At 33.6% G+C, this 19213-nt stretch overlaps 1 protein-coding gene across 6 annotated transcripts; it reads left to right on the forward strand.

Moving 5' to 3' along the window:
* Positions 1-968: 968 nt before the first annotated feature.
* LOC149006719 (uncharacterized) lies at positions 969-18826 on the forward strand. Of its 6 annotated transcripts, none has more exons than XM_089165982.1 (6): positions 969-1058; positions 1191-1386; positions 1468-2477; positions 4725-5138; positions 5580-5782; positions 5878-6307. In XM_089165982.1, the coding sequence occupies exons 2-6, from the start codon at positions 1259-1261 to the stop codon at positions 6127-6129; spliced, it is 2007 nt and encodes a 668-aa protein (XP_089022108.1). In that variant the 5' UTR covers positions 969-1058; positions 1191-1258; the 3' UTR covers positions 6130-6307. The 6 variants fall into 6 exon arrangements, with proteins under 6 accessions (XP_089022108.1, XP_089022109.1, XP_089022110.1 ...); XM_089165984.1 differs by having other exon boundaries at positions 977-1062; XM_089165979.1 differs by lacking the exons at positions 969-1058; positions 1191-1386; positions 1468-2477; ... (1 more) ...; positions 5580-5782; positions 5878-6307 and adding exons at positions 13365-13478; positions 13605-13802; positions 13878-15007; ... (1 more) ...; positions 18154-18368; positions 18460-18826.
* The last annotated feature ends 387 nt before the right edge of the window (positions 18827-19213 follow it).

The raw sequence follows: 19213 nt of genomic DNA on the forward strand, positions 1-19213 counted from the left end.
CAATTTGTAGTCTCGAACCGTTAAAATCGAATCGCACCGGCCCATTATAGTCCGAACCAAACCTTAATTGGCTATGTTTGGGCTGAGAGTAGCTGAACCCACACCAACCCGAAACCGAACCGCAACTCATTATAGTCTGTTTTGTAATTTTACATTAAATAGTATTTGAATCATTATATTACCACTAAGTAGTTGGTATAGACAATTAAAAAAAATTAAACATGAATTCAAAGATCAAATAGTTATTCCACTACTTAAATATCTAGTTTCTTAATTTCTATAGGATGAGTGGATTTTTTTAATGGAAATTAACCAATAGCAACTTTGTTTTCCATTGAATTTTGACTTTTGTTGGAGGATGCTCACTTATTTCTTTTTATTCTTTTTCTTGCACACCATAAACCATTAATCAACCCGAATCTAAATTGTTAATTCAAACCGTTAATTAGCCCGAACCCAAACCGGTCCGAAACCGTTATGTTTGGACTAGGTGTTTTCAACCCAAAACCGCACCGTTGACACCCCGAAAAATATGCTTCTTCGCTATGATCAATACCTTTTAGCGAAAGGATCGCAGATTCCACTATGACAATATCGTAATAACAAAAATAAAACCTTGAATGTAATCTTGGCATATTTGGTAAGCCAATGTTGAACAACAACTAACTGGAGGCAGTTAGGTCCCTTTCTGTACCTGTAATTTGGTCCTTTGTGCCCATTGTGTTGTTGAGGCGTTCCATCCATGCAAAACACATCATTGAATCATGACCAAAATCTGATTTGGAAGAATAATTAATCGTAAGTTTTTCGAAAAAATTCTATTTATGTATTATTTGTATTTTGTATTTTATTATTATTATTATTATTATTATTTTGAGAAACTGTAGCCCCCCGAAAACGAACGGGCTGAAACAGAGAATCTCCCAACAGTTAACTTCTCCAAAAAATATATAAAATATGACTCCGGAATTCTAAGCAATCGAAAAATTCTGCCATTTCCAAGTAGCTGAAGGGTTCGTTTCTACTTTCGCTTGATTTCTTCTGTGTAATCTCAGCAGGTAGGTCAGTTCTCAATCTCAGTTCTTCATGAATCTCATTTTCTTTACGGGTAGAAAGTCCATTACCATCACCGAGAAATGCTAAACAGTAGATGTGAAGTTTCATGAAGAAATCTTCATTCCTTGCTTCAGATTCAAGAAGCCACATTGATTGAATTGGTAGCAACTCTGGATGATCTTCACTTTCAAAACCCACTTCGATGGCGATTAGAGGACATGTTAATGAGTTTCTGGTCGTGAAAATGATGCCTTTCCTTTATTTTCTCTGGGTTTCTATGAGTGACTTCTTGCTTCATCTGATGAAACTCTTAACCAGATACGCTTTCAGGTAAGCATAGTATTTATTCTTTAATTGGTAGGTCTGAATTTCTTCTATTCTTGGCTCCTGATTAATTTATTTATGTTGCAGATTTAATGAAGACCAAGTTTATAAGAAAGATGATTCGAATTGCTCCACTGTCCTCAAACCTGCAATTTCCATATGGGAATCTGATGAACCAGAAGAAAAAGATATCCCGAAGTTCTCTTTTAAGTTTCAGCATCAAGATCTTCAAACTCAGGGAGGTAATGAAGAATCTGAGGGCTCTTTAGCCTCACCCACCACAAGCACTAGAAAGTATCAATTCTTATCGGGGAAGGATTTCTGCGGATTCTTGGAAGAACCAGAGGTTCTCAGCTTCACTGTGAAGGAATTATATGCGGATTCGAATTATGAGTCTTTCAGCATCAAGGAGATCATCGATGAGGGTTTTGTATCAGAAAATTCTCTTCTGCAACTTGATCCAGTGGCGACAACAGTCCGGGAAGAAAGAGTAGAGGATGAAACCACCGATTTTCAATCTGAATCGATTGAAGAGTTCTCATTTGAGAATCATTCACTCAATCCAAAAGAAGGGCTCTTGTTTGATAGTTTACTAGAGAAGCTATCTCAAACTAAAATTGGTTCTGAAGAAGAGAACGTAGAAATGTTTGCAGAAATCCAATTTCCCCAAGAGACAAGTTTAGAGAATTCAACAATCATTGAGCAATCTACGCCTGAAAACCCAATCACGGACAAATCAGAAGAAGCAATGGATGATGGTGGTGGTTCAGGAACAAATGAAGAAGCCAATGGGAAGAATCTGCAGATATTAAAGGTGCCAGAACATGAAGAGAAAGATGAACTGGAAAAACAGTGTGAACACCAGAATCTGATTGCGCAGTTGAAGATGGAACTGAGGAAGCTGAGAGTATCAGAACTTCCTACCATAATTGAAGAATCTGAGTCTCCAAATGTGATGGAAGACGTGAAACCATGGAAACAAGATGAGAAGATCTTTCATGAGGATCAAATGGACAAGTTGAACAAGTTCTACATGAGCTACGCAGAGCAAATGCGCACACTGGACATTTTCAATTACCAGAAGATGTATGCAATCGGTAAGAGCTTCCTCTAATTTTTTTTTTCTTTTCTTTTCTTTTTTTTTTTTTTTTTTTTTTTTTTTGTTTTTTTTGTTTTTTTTTTTTTGTTTTTTGTTTTTGTTTTTTTGTTTTTTGGGAAGTTGGGGTTAGGGCTGTTAGGAATGTGGGATGTGATTTCTTTTTCAGCATTAGGTGTGATTTCATATCAGGTGACACAATTAGAAAAAGGAAAAAGGAAAAATAATAATAAAATAATTGTAAATACATTATTTTGGTAGAATAAGGATATTTGTGTTGTGTATATAGGAGGATTCAAATTCAGACCAATCCCAAGGAGATTCAAATTCAGACCAATCCCCTAAGGTTAGGAGTGTCAACGGGCCGGGTTGGACAGAGCCGCCCTCAAACCCTAGCCCGACCCTAAAAAATGAAATGGAATCCAAGCCCAGGCTCTCCAAGTTGATTGACACTAACTTTAGCATCTAACCAGCGTTACACTTATAACAATTAAGTTGTACTTCCAATAAATATATGTCCATGTATAATTTGAATAATTAAACTTACATAGGGTCAGGCTGGCCCAAGGGTTGAACTCGAGCCGGACCCTAACAAGGTCAAGTGTTTAGTAACCCTAACCCGCCCTTCGAATTGAATCGGGCTAGGTCAAGTGAACTTTATTCACATCCCTAGTTAGGGTTCATTTCATTCCATTAAAGTTCATAAATATAAAGATTAATAATTTTTTTTCCTTCCTCTTGTTAGATTAATTTTTATAATTACCTCTCAATTTTTAACATAAATAAAATAAATCAGTGGAAAAAAATATTAGAAAAGGAAACCAATTTGAAAATTAGAGAAATGAAAAAATGAGGTTCAAGTCCATGGCAATTGAATTAAATAATCATTGATACTTAACTTAAATATTTTTTAATTGACATTAGTGCTTTCTTGTGTGTATTTCTTAATCAACGGTGAATGTATTATCTCAATGAAAGCATCTTAGTAGTGCATGATGGGTAACCTAGCTATTTGCGTCTTGATTATTTCCTTCTAGGCTAAGATTAATCCTTTTATCACACCATGATTTGACCACGGATTAAAGTTTCATTAATCTTATAATTCATGATTATGGTTAAACTATCATGATTCATTTTACCTTTTTTCTATTATTTAATAAACACTAAATCTTTAACATCAAAAAACTGCTTAGTTGGTAGCAACCAATGCCTATTAAAGAATAAGTCATGGGTTCAATTGTCTCTGGTGCTATCTTGAAGGTGTAGCCGATATACACATAAACTGACCCAAATAAACTCAGATTAAAAAAAAAAAATAAAAAAAAAAAAAATAAAAACCCACTTTTATCCTAGTGTCCATACATGTATAGCTTTAAAACTAAAGTAATATAAAAGAATATTGAATGCTTATTAGTTACACATAAAACAAGTTAGAGTGACTATGGTCATCACCAAATAAAGTAATGCTTTTTCTTGATAAATAGGTTACTTATAAATAATCCAAAAAGATGGAAAGCCTTTCCATAGTAATTTTTTTTATAAATTATGTATTATAATATGATTAATAATTTCAAGGAGACAAGAGGGGGAAAAATCTTTTTATCCTTGAATGGATAAATAAATTTTCAAGGATTTAGGTGAATGCACAAAAATACTAAACCTATGCTTGTATGGTCCAATGTTGCTTTCTATGCTTATCATGCTTTCATATCTTACCAGAACAAAGAAGTTTAACACGCTTTGACAATAAGTTCATATAAAGTGTTATAAAAAGCAACAAAAAATAAAAATAACATTTTGCATTTGGTGTTCAAAAAATTAAGAACTACAATGATGTTTTTTATGACCAAAATGTCCTTATGTCTTTTTCAAGTTTTTTAGTAAAATTATTCTAATACCAAACTAATGTTACCTCGTACTTGTATTTACAATCTATGTAATTTTTTTTCTTTTCTTCATCTGCATCCTTGATCTTTTATAATTTCAAGGAGAAGGTAAATGCTATTTGATAAAAATTGATTTGCGTCAAATCTCAGGGAATTTCAATGAAAATTACCCTGTAAATTTTAACTTCACTTAATAGAAAATTTGTCAAAATTACAAGGCAGGTAACTCCAAATAAAAAAATATTAAATGTGACATGCAGTGATAAATCTTAATCACTTTCTTGGTATTCATAGATGATCTAAATTTCCAGACTTGCTTCTTTTTTTTTCTTTTTTTTTCTTTGAACTTTATATTTATGTAGGTTTCCTCCAGTCGAAAGACCCGCAAGACTCAATTTCCAATCAAAAGTCTTCCAATCCAGCAATCTCAAGCATCCTGTCTCAGAATTTCTGGATCAGCAAATTCAAAAGAACTAAATTAAACCCAACCATTAAGTTCATTGGCGAGTTGTTAAGCGATTTGGAGATGGTTTACGTGGGACAGATGTGCCTCTCTTGGGAAATCCTCCACTGGCAGTACATCAAGGCCCAAGAATTGCAGGAATCTAACACTGCTAGCATCCATAGATACAATCGTGTTGCAGGTCAGTTTCAACAGTTTCAAGTACTCACCCAAAGATTCTTGGAGTATGAAGCTTTCCAAGGACCCAGGGTTCAAAACTATGTCAAGAATCGATGTGTTCTTCGGAACCTTATTCAAGTTCCAGTGATAAAAGGTAATAAATCTATAACTTCTTCTTATTATTTTTTTGGTAGAATCTGTAACTTATACTTAGAAGTTAGTTTTTGGGGTTGTATATATCTTGTATTTTGCATGTTCATATAATTGAAGTCTAGTTGTTTTCATAATTGAAATGGGTTTTGAGTCAATTAATAGTACCTGGTAGAATTGTATTATAAGGGGTTTTGAGTTTCTTTACGAATAGTCTTTGTAAAATAACCTAAGAAACAAAGCAAACAAAAGAACAGTACTGAGGTTTTCATAAAATAGTGAAATCTTTTATTCTCTCTGATAGATATAAACAATTCTATCTATCTAGTGTGAGTGTGTTTTATGTGTGTTCTTCATGATTGTGCATCCATCTCCAACCCTAGTGTCGTCAAATGTCTTAATACATTCATGTCTTTACTGAAACTGTGATAAATTGATTTTGTAGAGGATCCTAAAGATGAAGATGGAATTACAATTGCAATGCTAGTGGAGATCATTGAGCAGTCAATGCAGATATTCTGGGATTTTGTTCGAGCTGATAAGGAAGAAGCCAACATGATTTTAAAGGGCCTTTGGAGATCTCAGGTTGAACTCAAAAACCCTGCGGATTTGGATCTTTTGACAGAAATACGAGCAAATATTCAAAAGGTCAGCTTTAATATTCTGGGAGTTCATTCGAGCAGGTATATTTCCTGGTTGGGTTTAATCTTAAAAATAATGAAAATAATTATGTTATATGGCAGAAGGAGAAGAAGCTAAAAGACATTTTGAGAACTGGAAACTGCATAGTTAAGAGATTCCAGAAGAGGCAAAGGGACAGTTCAGACGTGATATTGTTATTCTCTCAGGTTGACATGAAGCTAATAACTAGGGTTGTGAACATGTCAAGAGTAACAAGTGAACAACTGGCTTGGTGTCAAAAGAAATTAAACAAGCTTAATTTTGTAGATAGGAAGATTCATAGAGAACCCTCGTTCTTGCTATTTCCATGTTGAGGTTGTTTCTGTGTGGATCAACTGGAAAAACAACTAATCCTCAAATATGATGTTCTTAGTTGTCTGTCTCTTCTTCTCATAAGAAAATAAAAATCTCACTGTCTTCTTTTATATTTATGATTCTGTTCATCACTTCATTGTTTAGCAATGTTTTAAAAGGGTTAATTTTATTTGTGGTATTTTCTAAAACAACACGTTATTTAAATTTTTTAGTAACTTATGCAATGTTGATTACAAATTATCAAGAAATTTTCATTTCTTTTCTTTTAATGGGTTTGCAACCAAATTGAGTACATGCAAGAAGTGAAGAGATACACTCTAATGGAGATATTGCTCGCTGTATTGGATTTTCAAATGCAAATTTATCTTCAAATAAAGAAAAATTTTAACCTAACTATCTTGATACAATATTTTGTCACACAATTGAACTTCTGGGATTGGCAAAACATGCTTATTATTCATTTCCCTCTATTAGTTTCATTTTTCAATTAAAAGTCTTATGAGGGTGACATTTTGTTAAAGACAAGCAGCTTAGATAGCTTATGAAAGCGAAAAAATTGATTAATTCCACCTAAGAAGACTGATTAAGAACAAAAAGAATTTTAATGGTTGATTACATTATTGGAAAGCTAGGATAGTTCTAGGCCCATGCTGAAATTAATCGGACCTAGTTGGAACTAGATGGATATCGTGAATAAAAATTATTCATGGTTGTGATTCTTCCTTTTGTTTTTATTTTGTACTAGTTTATGTTGATCTCCTTGCATGAATGTTTTACTCGACTTAGTAGTCATTTTTTTCCTCTCAATTTTGAATTGAAAGAATTATGAAAAATTCGAACGCAACTTGTTTTTATTTCCAGTTGGTTTGCTCCAATTTCCCAATTAACCTTCCATTTGAGCTCCCTCATCACTCAATTTCTTACTTCACATTAAAAGAAACTGCAAATAGATTAGTGAGACAAATAACAAATATTTCGAGTAACGAATTGTTATAAACAAACATCATGCTAATAACATTTATTGGTTTCTTGACATTTATTGGTTTCTTGTATTTATCATTCATGGTAAACGCATTACTGGAGAAAAACTCATTTTGGGGTTGGATTTATAGTTTAATTAGTTAAATAAGTTGCCTAACTGGGTTGATTCTGTTTTGTTTAAGATGGGCCAAATTTTACTGTGGTGTTCGAGTTGGTTTTTTTAGGGAAGGAATTTTTGTTCCTTAATATTCATGATCCATAAGCAGGGGTGGACCCACTAAGGGGGGGTCCGGATTTTTTTAAAATTTTATTAATTCTTTTAATTCTTGGATTTTTTATATTAATTTCTTTCATTTTTTTTTTTTTTTTTTTTCTTTTCTCACATGTGAAATGTCATTATTTGGCCCCCTTCTCCAATATTGAGAACAATTTTTAAGTAAAATAATGGTATATAAAAATCAACTCTAGTTAAAAACTAACTCTTCAATTTCTATTTATTCTCCCCACTCTTTTCTCTCACATCTTTTCTTCCTATTTATTCTCATCTCTTTCTATAAATGTGGATTAAAGAAAATTTTTGAAAAAAAAATCTTATTAAATATTCAAAATGTCATTTACAATTAGAAACTTACTCCTCCATCCCTATTTATTCTCTCATATCTCTTTTCTCCTTTCCCCTCTTCTTTTCTTCTTTTTTTTTTTTTCCTTCTATTTACCTATTTACTCTCTTCTATTTCTTTCTTCCATTTTAATAAGCGTCGGTTAAAGATAATTTTGAAAAAAAAACTTCCCCACAATTAGGTATTCTTTTTCTTTCTCAATTTATTTATTGTTTCTTTTTCTTTTTTTTTCTTTTTTTATATATTTTATTTGATTTTATATTCTTTGTTTCTTTATTTCGTCTATAATTTTTGCTATTTGATTTTATATTGTAAATAAAATATCTATAGTTAGTAAGGTAACTAAATACCATTGGGCCAAAAGTGGTATATTAAAGTGATTAAATACCCAACTTCCCTAGAAGAGGTCTTGGGTTTGTTTTTGCACTCATTCGACAGCATTAATATAAAGCTCCCCCTGAGGTAGTAAATCCTACTAAAAAAATCCTAGCTTAGTGGTTTTTTTTTTTTTTTTTTTTTAAATAATTTTTTAGTTTCCCATGAGATAGTAAGTCTAAGAATATTTTGGATCTACTGTTAAACCTTTTTAATCCAAAAAATCATCCATATTGTTATTCTTATGTTATACCTGACGTGCTTGAACCACCATTAGTTACCATAGTAATTAACATCCTAAACTGCTGTAACTGTTCTAGTTAATTTCTAGTTAGAATCAAAGACCAAATTATTTGAGTGGGTGAAGAAATTCTCCTTTCACCTATTTTCTTCGTTTTACCATTATACAATATCTCAGAAGTCCGAATCATAGAATATGATAGACTTCATTGGAACTATAGTTTTTGAATAAAAATATTATTTTTTTTATTTCAGTTTTCAAATTTAAGTAGGATTTCTTTTTCAACTGCAGAGACATGGGATGAATTTAATTTCTGATTTCCCTTTTTCCTTCTAAGAAAGTACCGTTTAGCATAGCATGCATTGCTTGAGAGTTCAGACTGATCATCCCCCTCTCCCTCCACTACTTTGTTAACCCTCTGTTCAATAATTCTTTTTTCTCCAAGCATAACAAAGACTATGGAAGTGCATAGGAGAATGACTGTTGGAGCTGCTCTTCTTAAAGGTTGTTGAGAACAATCCCTGAATATGCACAACGGAAGCAAAGAAATAGCAGAAAGAACACAAGGATTTTTACTTGGTTAGGATCAATGATCCTACATCCAAGGCTAAGGCATAGGACTCATTATTAATCTTCCACTAATATTATCAAAACCAAGAGGTACAAATACATGAGTTTACAAGCTTAAACAACTCTCTTAAACATCTAATCTCTCAAGATCATTACCAAAAAATATCACTACACAAGATTTGTACTCATTTAACTATAGAAGAACCAAATCAAACAATGATGAGCACATTTATGTGTGAAATCTTAAGGCATAAAGCAAATATTTTGAATTTTAGATATGAAACATGCAATTTTACATGTCAAGAGGCTTATTCAAATTCTCAAGTGCGAAAATGGGTTTGATCTGGAGCATGATGGGCTAGAAATGTGATTGTTGGCTAACTCCAAAACATTTAGAAATAAAGAAGAAGATGGAGAAAAAGTATCATATTCAGAGAAGAAAAGGGAAAAATGATGTTTTTGAGTGTCTTAGTCCAGTTACGATTAAACCCTTAATCGAATGGTCATCCGGTGTCCAATCTAGCTGATTTTTTGAGGAGAGCTTCACAACTTCTTGATCCTCATATCCAACGGTGGAAGTGCGCATTTGATCTCTCTAAGTCAGTCTAATTAATACGCCAAAACCCTCCTTGGTTGAGTAAGATAAGAACTCTGAGTTTGATTCAAATTCTGCCAAGAATCATATCCCATGTAACCTCTATAAAAGGAGAGCATACTCAAGCAAGGAAAAATATTTTTCAAAGCTTAGAAACAACATACTTTCTTTTCTCTTTAGTTTATTTGAGATTTCTCTAATTTTCTTTGATTGCTTTTATGATATTTTAATTTCTAGTTTGAATTTTTATTTAATTTTTCTATGTAATACAATTTCAAGTTGAAGGATTCATTTTTTATAGGTCTAGCAATTGCAGCTCTAGATCATGATTGTTAGAGTTGTTAAGATTTCTATCCTTCGTTCAAATATAAAACCGTAAGGTTATTTTTGAGGTTTTTGATAAAACAAAGATATCATGTTATCAATTATTTATTATGTGTAGTACTTTTAATTTTATTTTCCAGTCACCACCTGTTGGGTAAATTACCAGGTGGACTTAACCAAGAGGTGAGATATGCAGGGCGAGAAGGGTAGTGTAGTCCTTATCATGGGTAAGCAATAAAAAAAATATAGATTGGGCACTCCGGCAGTTTGTCCATCGTTTTTCATATTTTTTTAAAGACAAATAGAATTTAACATAGCTACCAAACATATAAAAAATAGGAATGAAAATTGAAACCAAGAGGCCCAAAAATAATGCAAAATAATATTTTTGCCTAAAATTTTTTTATATTGACATTAATATGAGAGATTACATTTGACTAAAGACATTAATATTGACTTATTTAACGGATGCTAAGCTCTTATAACCGTAAATTTTGGTTTATTATTATTGATATTATTGATTTATCAAAAGAAAAAATATTTATTAACCAACGGGGTTGGTCCAAGTGGTAAGCAGCTTGGTTTACTTAAGTAAGGTTCCGGTATCGAATCTTTGTGGATGCAAAAAATCCCCTGGGAGATTCACTCACCACACCAAGTGTGCAACGTGGGTCGAACCACCGGTTTGTAAACCGGGGTAGGGGCAAAAAAAAAAAAAATCTTTCAAGAGAGGGAAAGAGAAAATTTTCAAAATTCTTATTTAAAATTTTTGAAAAAGTTACGTTCTCACATCTCATGAATTTATATGATCTTGAACTATGGATGTGCATGTGAAGTATTGGCCAAATAATCCCACAATATTAGATGATTTAAATTTTCACCTTTGAATTTAATAAATTTTAGTCTAATTCCACACTCTTGTGACTTCTGTGGATCCCATGAAAAGTATAAGAGAAATTTTAAATATTTGTTTTTTTATTCCTACTTTATATATTTCAAAAAATACAAAAATGTGGCACTATTATTTTTTCCACCCATCCTTTTTCAAGATTCCACTAAATAAGAAACACTTTTTGGAAAAGTATGGGATACAATAAAAGTGAAACCTCTATTTGAAATTTTTTTCACAAAATCTTTCTATTTTCTTTTTTATTCCCTCACTTTACTACATATGGATTCCACATGTTTATTTTTCTCACTTTAGTTTTACAACCAAACAGTGTTTTATTAAATTAATTCAAAAAATTACATGATTATCCAAAAATAGGTTTCAACCAAATTGCTCATTCAGTACTTCTTTAGCCAAAAATAGGCTTTTACTTATTTCTTTTAAATAAGCACAATAGAGAATGAGAATTGATACAAAGAAGAGCCTCAGTACTTTCCAAAGTTTTCAACGGAAAAATTCATACTAGAAAAACAACCTTACATAGTGTGTCCCTCCTTCACCCTGATGTAGTTTGAGTTGAGTTGACTTGAGACAAGGGTTACTGACCTGTTGAGGATCTACTACTTGAAGGCATACATAGTTTTCTGGCAATACCTAAGAAGAATGTTTCCATTCTTTCTAAACTTCATGGTAGGTTAATTTTATGATCTCTTGACTGGTTTTTCGAAGTTGTTTATTCTTTTTTTTTTTTTTGGTAGGAAAGTTGTTTATTCCATTATATTCATTAATCCACAATTGAGCAAGGATCGTTTAAAAAACAATTAAGAAAAAAAAAATACAACCCTAGTTGTTTTTCTATTCCTTTATAAATAAGTGCACGTGTTGGTGCAATTTCACCTTGAAGTTGCGTTGGTATACCAAGGTTTTCTTTGCACCAACCCCGGTTTTCTTTCATTACCTGGCTGGCGATTAAAGGAAGATTACAAACAAAATCATGTCTTTTTAACATGGGACTTACAGAAGATCTTCGCTGCCCACTGTGTGATTCAACGCCTGAAACAGAGGATCATCTCTTCTTTAATTGCTCTGTTTCCGCTTGGATCTAGCGCGTTGTCTTGCGATTGAATGGGTTTAATCGTGCTCCTCTTTCATCACTATCGGATGAACTTCAGTGGCTCCATTCTCACTATCTAGGTGACTCTCTTATGATGCAGGTTCATAAGTTCAGTTTTATAGCCTGTGTGATGCTGAATCTCGTATTGGGTGACACCCAAAGTCGTTTTTCTCATCTAGTCCAACGCGTGGAGGATTCTCCCAGTCATTGCTCTTTCTTCTCAAATTGGCGAATTATTGTTAACTATGCTCTCTCGGCTGAATTGCGTCTTTGCTGGTCTAAACCTCCATCTCACTGGGTTGCAATTAATTGTGACGGTTGAGTTCGCTCGCCCACCTCTGGTTCATATCACGGGGGATATGGAGCAATTGGAAGAAATTAAGCTGCTGAGGTTCTCTTTGCTATAGCAGGTGGATGTCTTTCACCTAGTGTCATACGTATGGAATTGACAGCAATTAGACTGGGTAAGTGATACGCACGTCATTGAGGTTATTCCTATGTCGAGATTCGCAGTGATTCCACTCTAGCAATCCAGCAAATTGTTCAACCTAGTGAAGCATTATGGTCAACTTGTGATATTTTAGAGGATATTTGGGGAATGCAACCTATGTTTCGCCATTGTGTCTTCATACATCATCTGAGGGAGGTTAATGCAGCCTCTGATTTTTTGGCTAGTTTGGTTTCAAACGAGGATGAAGTAGAACTTCATGTTGAACATTTGCCAAACCGGCTCTCGGTTATTATCAAGCAAGACCGGAATGGCCACAATTACTTTCGTTCCTAGTTTCTATGTAATATTTATATCTTAGTATTAATATAAAGCACCTATTTAACCGAAAAAAAAAAAAAAAGGTTTCTAACTAACCCAAGAAAATTGAGAATTTTCAACTTGTTGTGGATTCTATCTACCTCAACATATCAATAACTTTGACGCCTTTAGAGAGAACACAACTCAAACTCGTGAGGTTTCTTATTGGCGAAATTGTATCGTCACTACACTAAGATTGTAGAAGAAAAACAAAACTTATCTATGATATCTAAGATAAAATTGATAAAATGTAAATTGTCATTCATGTGTTGAGTGTTGTTTACAATGAACTTACATTACTACTTATAGAAAACTAGAATAACCACCTCCAGAAACTACTCCTGCGATAATCTTTTATTATTTTGAAAATAAAAATAATTTAAAATTCAACTCACCAACTTACTAGAAATTACTACCATAACTGGATTTGAGTTTTGGGCTACTATGGACAAGTCCATTTTTGTCATAAGTTAACACTAATTTAGCCCAATCTTTTGGTTTGCTTTGTTTTAGAACCAAGTTTATCATTACTGCTACTTTCCTGATAGGACTACATGCAATGCCTTTGAGGGCTGCAACTTTGTCATTATTTCCCTTTCATTTGATGCAAACGCATGTGTACCGAATCATGATGATCAATAGAAAATTCTAGTTGCTGTATTTTTTATTCTTTTAACAATATATATCTATGACTTCAGAAGTCTAAGCAATCAAAAAATGACTTCAGAAGTCTTAAGCAATCAAAAAATTCCGCCATTTCCAAGTAGCTGAGAGGTTCCTTTCTCCCCTTAGCTCAATTTCTTCTTCTGTGTAATCTCAGCAGGTAGGTAGGTACGTTATTCAATCTTTGGTCTTCAAAAATCTCATTTTCTTTACCGGTAGAAAGTACACTACCTTCACGAAGAAATCCTAACAATAGAAGTGAAGTTTATGAACAATCTTCAATTCTTGCTTCAGACTCAAGAAGCCACATCGATTGAATTGGTAGCAACTCGGATGACCTTTATTTTCAAAACCCACTTCGATGGCGATTAGAAGATATGTTGATGAGTTTCTGGCCGTGAAAATGATGTCTTTCCTTCATTTTCTCTGGTTTTCTATGAGTAGTTTGCTTCATCTGATGAAACTCCTGACCCTGTATGCTTTCAGTTTCAGGTATATATTCTTCTTTAATGAGTTGGGCTGAATTTCTTCTGTTCTTGGCTCCTGATAAGATTATTGATGTTGCAGATTTAATGCAGACAAATTTTATAAGAAAGATGGTTCGAATTGCTCCACTGTCTTTCATCCTGCTATTTCCAAGGATTGGGAATCTGATGAACCAGAAGAGAAGGCTATCCCGAAGTTCTCTTTCCAGTTTCGGCATCAGGATCTACAAACTCAAAGAGGGAATGAGGAATCTGATGGCTCTTTAGCCACTGAACGAAAACCTCCCACCACAAGCACTAGCAAGTATGAATTCATGCCAGAGAAGGATTTCTGCGGGTTCTTGGAAGAACTAGAGGTTCTCAGCCTCTCTGTGAAAGAATTATATGAGGATTCAAATTTCGGTTCTTTCAGCAACAAAGAGATCATCGATGAGGGGTTCAAATCCGAAAATGCTCTTCTGCAACTTGATTCAGTGGCGACAACAATCCGGGAAGAAATAGTAGAGGATGAAGCCATCAATTTTCACTCTGAAACAGAGGAAACTTGGAAAACAGAGGACCTGCAAACTGAATCCACTGAAGAGTTCTCATTCCAGAATCATCCAATCGATCCAAAAGAAGGGTTCTTGTTCGATAGTTTACTACAGAAGCTATCTCAAACTAAAATTGGTCCGGAAGAAGAGAATTTAGAAATGGCTGCAGAAATCCAAATTCCCCAGAATTCAACTTCTACGCCTGCAGCGGACAAATCAGAAGAAACCCATTTACTGAATTCAAGAATGGTGGATATTGGAATTCATTATGAGGCCGACATCGATGAAGATGACGACGACGAGGAAGAAGACGAGAAAAACAGAGACTTTGCAATGGGTAATGATGGTTCAGCAACAATTGCAGAAGCCAGTGGGAAGAATTTGCAGAAATTGAAGTTGCCAGAACCTGAAGATAGAAACGAACTGGAAAAACAGTGGGAACACCAGAATCTGATGGAACAATTGAAGATGGAACTGAGGAAGGTGAGAGTATCAGGACTTCCCACCATAATTGAAGAATCCAAGTCTCCGAACGTGAGGGAAGCCCTGAAGCCATGGAAGATGGATGAGAAGCTCTTTCATGAAGATCAAATGGATGAGTTGAACAAGTTCTACATGAGCTACACACAGCAAATGCGCAAATTGGACATTTTCAATTATCAGAAGATGTATGCAATCGGTAAGAGTTTCTTCCCCATTTTCTTTCCCATGCATCGCATTTTACGGGATTATAAAACTTACATTCATTAAAACCGTCCAACTGGTAAAGCTAGAAACCTTCTGTAGGACCCACCACTGTGATGTCGGCAAGAAAGGGCCAAACCTTAGGAGTTCGGATCATCTCCCAATTACAACCACACAGTATAGTGGGGTCCACAAGAAAAAAACAACATAACATAAAATATATAAAAAATCTCACCATTTTTCTTGTGTACTCCACCGTGGTGTGTGGTTGTAATTTGTAAAGTCGTCCGGAAACACAGAATGCATCCTCGATGGGAAGATGATCCGAACTCAGACCTTAGTAAGGAAAGATTTCAAATCTAAATTTCTTAAACATTTCCACAATGGGAAAAAGAAGAAACCTTTTTCTTTCTTCTTTTGGCAGTTGGGTTAAGAATGTGGTATGTGCTTTCTTTTAGCTTTTGGTGTGATATCATATCATTTTAATGTGGCTTGACACATCTTGCCTTCAAAACACACCAAGCAATTAAGTAAATATATATAGGGAAAATCTTTTTTTTTTTGGTAATTTAGATATTTATTGAAAAGGGAAGCAGGGGTTACATAGGGTGTCCTGATTACAGGTATCCAGGAGCCAAGATTCAGATAACTGTCAAACTGTCCAGCCTGCTGAGGACAGGGCATACTGAGCTAGGGAATACGATGCTTTGTTTGCATCCCTACTGATATGATTAAATTGAATAGTCATGAAATCTCTAGAGACAAATAAGATTTCCTCAACTATATGTTGGTAGTCTTAATCTATATGCAACTTAATTTATTTACTTCTAGGGTAAGATTAATCTTCTTATCACATCATGATTGACCCAAACATAAAAGTTCAAATCCTATAATTTATGATCAATAGTTAAGCTATCCTAGTGTCTATATATGACAAAAAATGAGAAGTTTTAAAAGCTAAAGCTAGGAGATCGAGTGCTTAGTAGTGACCCATTTAACAAGTTATAGTGATGTGGTCACCACCCACTAATGGATAATCCATGTTATTTATATTGCCCAATGCATAATCTATTATTAGTATAGTAATAATAACAATAATAACTAAAAAAAGTAATGACTTTTTCATGATAAATAGATTACTTATAAAATAAACCAAAAGAAACTCAAAGCCTTTCCATAATAAATATTTTTTAAAAGAATCTGTATTATGATATGATTAATAATAATTACTAGGAGAATGCTTGTATGGTCTAATGTTGCTTTCCATGTCTATCACTTGAATAATCTTTTTCCCTCTCCCAAAAAAAAATGTCTGAATGGTCTAATGTTGCTTTCTATGTCTATCATGCTTTGACATGATTGTATAAAGTGTTTTAAAAAAAAAATTTAAAAATGAAAATAACTTTTTGCACTTGTCTCTCCTCTAATAACTCAAAAAAAAAAAAAAAAAATTTATGACCAAAATACTCTTATGCCTTCTATTCTTTAAAAAAAAAAATTCTCTAATTGGGAGCATTTTAGTGTGATTACTCTAATACTAAATTATCATTACCTCATACATGTGTTTAGGATCTAGGTAATTTGAAGAAAGAAAAGGACAGGAAAAATCCTCTGCTGTGCACATCTCTCTGTTGTGGACAGTAGTGCATGTTTGTACAAAATGATTGGCTGAGATTAAAAGTTTAATTTTAAATTTGAAAAATTCTCAATAGTCTTGTTTTTACTTTGTTTTATCAGCCAATCATTTAGTATATACGTATATTACTGTGCACAGCAGAGGATGTTTTCCTGAAAAGGACATATGAAGATTTTGTGATTTTGATCATAAAAATGACTACGTATCCTTGGGGTTTTTTTTTTAATCCCATTCATTTGGGATAGCACAGAAAAGATAAATGTTTTTTGATAAAAAAAAAATTTTAACTTGTGCCAAATTTCAAGGAATCTAAATGAAAATTATTCAAAAAAATTTAACTTCTGAAGAATGGTAAAAAAATACAATGGAATACTCTACAGATAAACAAAATTAAATATTAAATTTGGCATGCATGTAATAAATTTTAATTATTTTCTTGATATTCATAGATGATCCAAATTTCTAGACTTGTTTTCCTTCTTTTTTTTTTCCTATAAACTTGATATTTATGCAGGCTTCCTCCAGTCGAAAGACCCATTAGACTCAATTTCCAACCGAAAGTCTTCCTATCCAGCAATCTCAAGCATCATATCCCAGAATTTCTGGATAAGCAAATTCAAAAGAACTAAATTAGACCCAACTGTTAAGTTCATTGGTGAGTTGCTGAGCGATTTGGAGATGGTTTACGTGGGACAAATGTGCCTCTCTTGGGAAATCCTCCACTGGCAGTACATCAAGGCCCAAGAATTGCAGGAATCTTACACTGATGGCATCCATAGATACAGTCATGTTGCAGGTCAGTTTCAACAGTTTCAGGTCCTCACCCAAAGATTCTTGGAGTATGAAGCTTTCCAAGGACCTAGGGTTCAAAACTATGTCAAGAATCGATGCGTTCTTCGTAGCCTTATTCAAGTTCCACTAATAAAAGGTAACAAATCTATAACTTGTTCCCAAAAACTAGTCATTGGCCTGGGTTTGGGTATGTCTTGTATTCTGGAGTCTATATAATTAAAGCTTTGTTATATTTGTAATTGGAATAGGTTTTGGCCTGCATATCATCTCCATCCAATTGCCCATAATTCCATTTTCCTAACCCCGCCTCAAACATCTAGGTCAGGCTTGTGTCAAGCCCTTTGTGAGGGTAGGGGCATGGGGGACAGCCCGCATGATTCTAAAGGATCTGGATCCTAGGTCTTGGGTTAATTATTAGTATAGAATCGTAATTGTATAGGGATTAACGTATTGGGTTTCTGTATGAACAGTGTTTGTGAGTTAATCAACACAAAACAAATAAAGGGTAGGCTTTATAAGGTGTGAAAAGGGGTGAGGTTTTCGGGAAACAATAGAATTTATTTTTTTTCTTTGGTAGATGTATGCATTTTGGCAAACTATAGTAAATTCCTTAAGTATATTTTGCTTGTGTTCTTCTTTGCTTACATCTGACCCATCAAGTGTCTTAATGCCATTCACAGTTTCACTGAAACTACAATAAATTGATTTTGTAGAGGATCCTAGAGATGGAGATGGAGATGGAAATGGAATGACAATTGCAATGCTAGTGGAGATCATTGAGAAGTCAATGCAGATATTCTGGGAGTTCGTCCGAGCTGATAAGGAAGAAGCCAACATGATTTTAAAGGGCCTTTGGAGATCTCAAGTTGAACTTCAAAACCCTGCGGATTTGGATCTTTTGACAGAAATACGAACAAATATTCAAAAGGTCAGCTTTAATTTTCTAACAGTTACTTCGAGCAGGGCTGTTTTGTGGTTGGTTTTGATTTAAAAACAATGAAAATTATGATATATTGCAGAAGGAGAAGAAGCTGAAAGATATTCTGAGAACTGGGAACTGCATAGTTAAGAGATTCCAGAAGAGGCAAAGAGACATGTCAGACCTGATATTGTTATTCTCTCAGGTTGACATGAAGCTAATATCTAGGGTTCTGAACATGTCAAGAGTAACAAGTGAACAACTAGTTTGGTGTCAAAAGAAATTAAACAAGCTTAATTTTGTAGATAGGAAGATTCATAGAGAACCCTCATTCTTGCTATTTCCATGTTGAGGTTGTTTCTGTGTAGATCAATTGGAAAAACGATTAATCCTCAAAGATGATGTTCTAAGTTATCTATCTCTTCTTCTCATACGAAATAATTAATCTCACTGTCTTCCTTGATATATATGATTCCGTTCATCACTCATTTGCTTAGCAAATGTTTTAGAAGTGTTAATTTTATCCCTGTTGTTTTCTCAAATAACAATTTATTTTGCACTTTTTACTAAATTTTTAAGTAGCTTTATCTTATGCAATCATGAATCATGATTACAAAATATCATTTTCAAGTAAGAAAATTTCTTTTCTTTTCTTTTCTTTTAATGGGTTTGCAACCAAATTGAATACATTTAGGAAGTGAAGAGATACACTCAAATGGAGATATTGCTCCCTATATTGGATTTGCAAATACAAATTCATTTTCAAATAGAGATAAATTTTTAATTTGGACTAACTTGGTATAGTATTTTGTCATGCCAATTTAACTTTTTAGGCTGTCTTGTGTTGTTCCATT

The sequence above is a fragment of the Hakea prostrata genome, chromosome 8, assembly GCF_041222555.1.
Source record: "Hakea prostrata isolate BN-2017 chromosome 8, UWA_Hpros_2, whole genome shotgun sequence".
Classification (NCBI taxonomy): Eukaryota; Viridiplantae; Streptophyta; class Magnoliopsida; order Proteales; family Proteaceae; genus Hakea; species Hakea prostrata.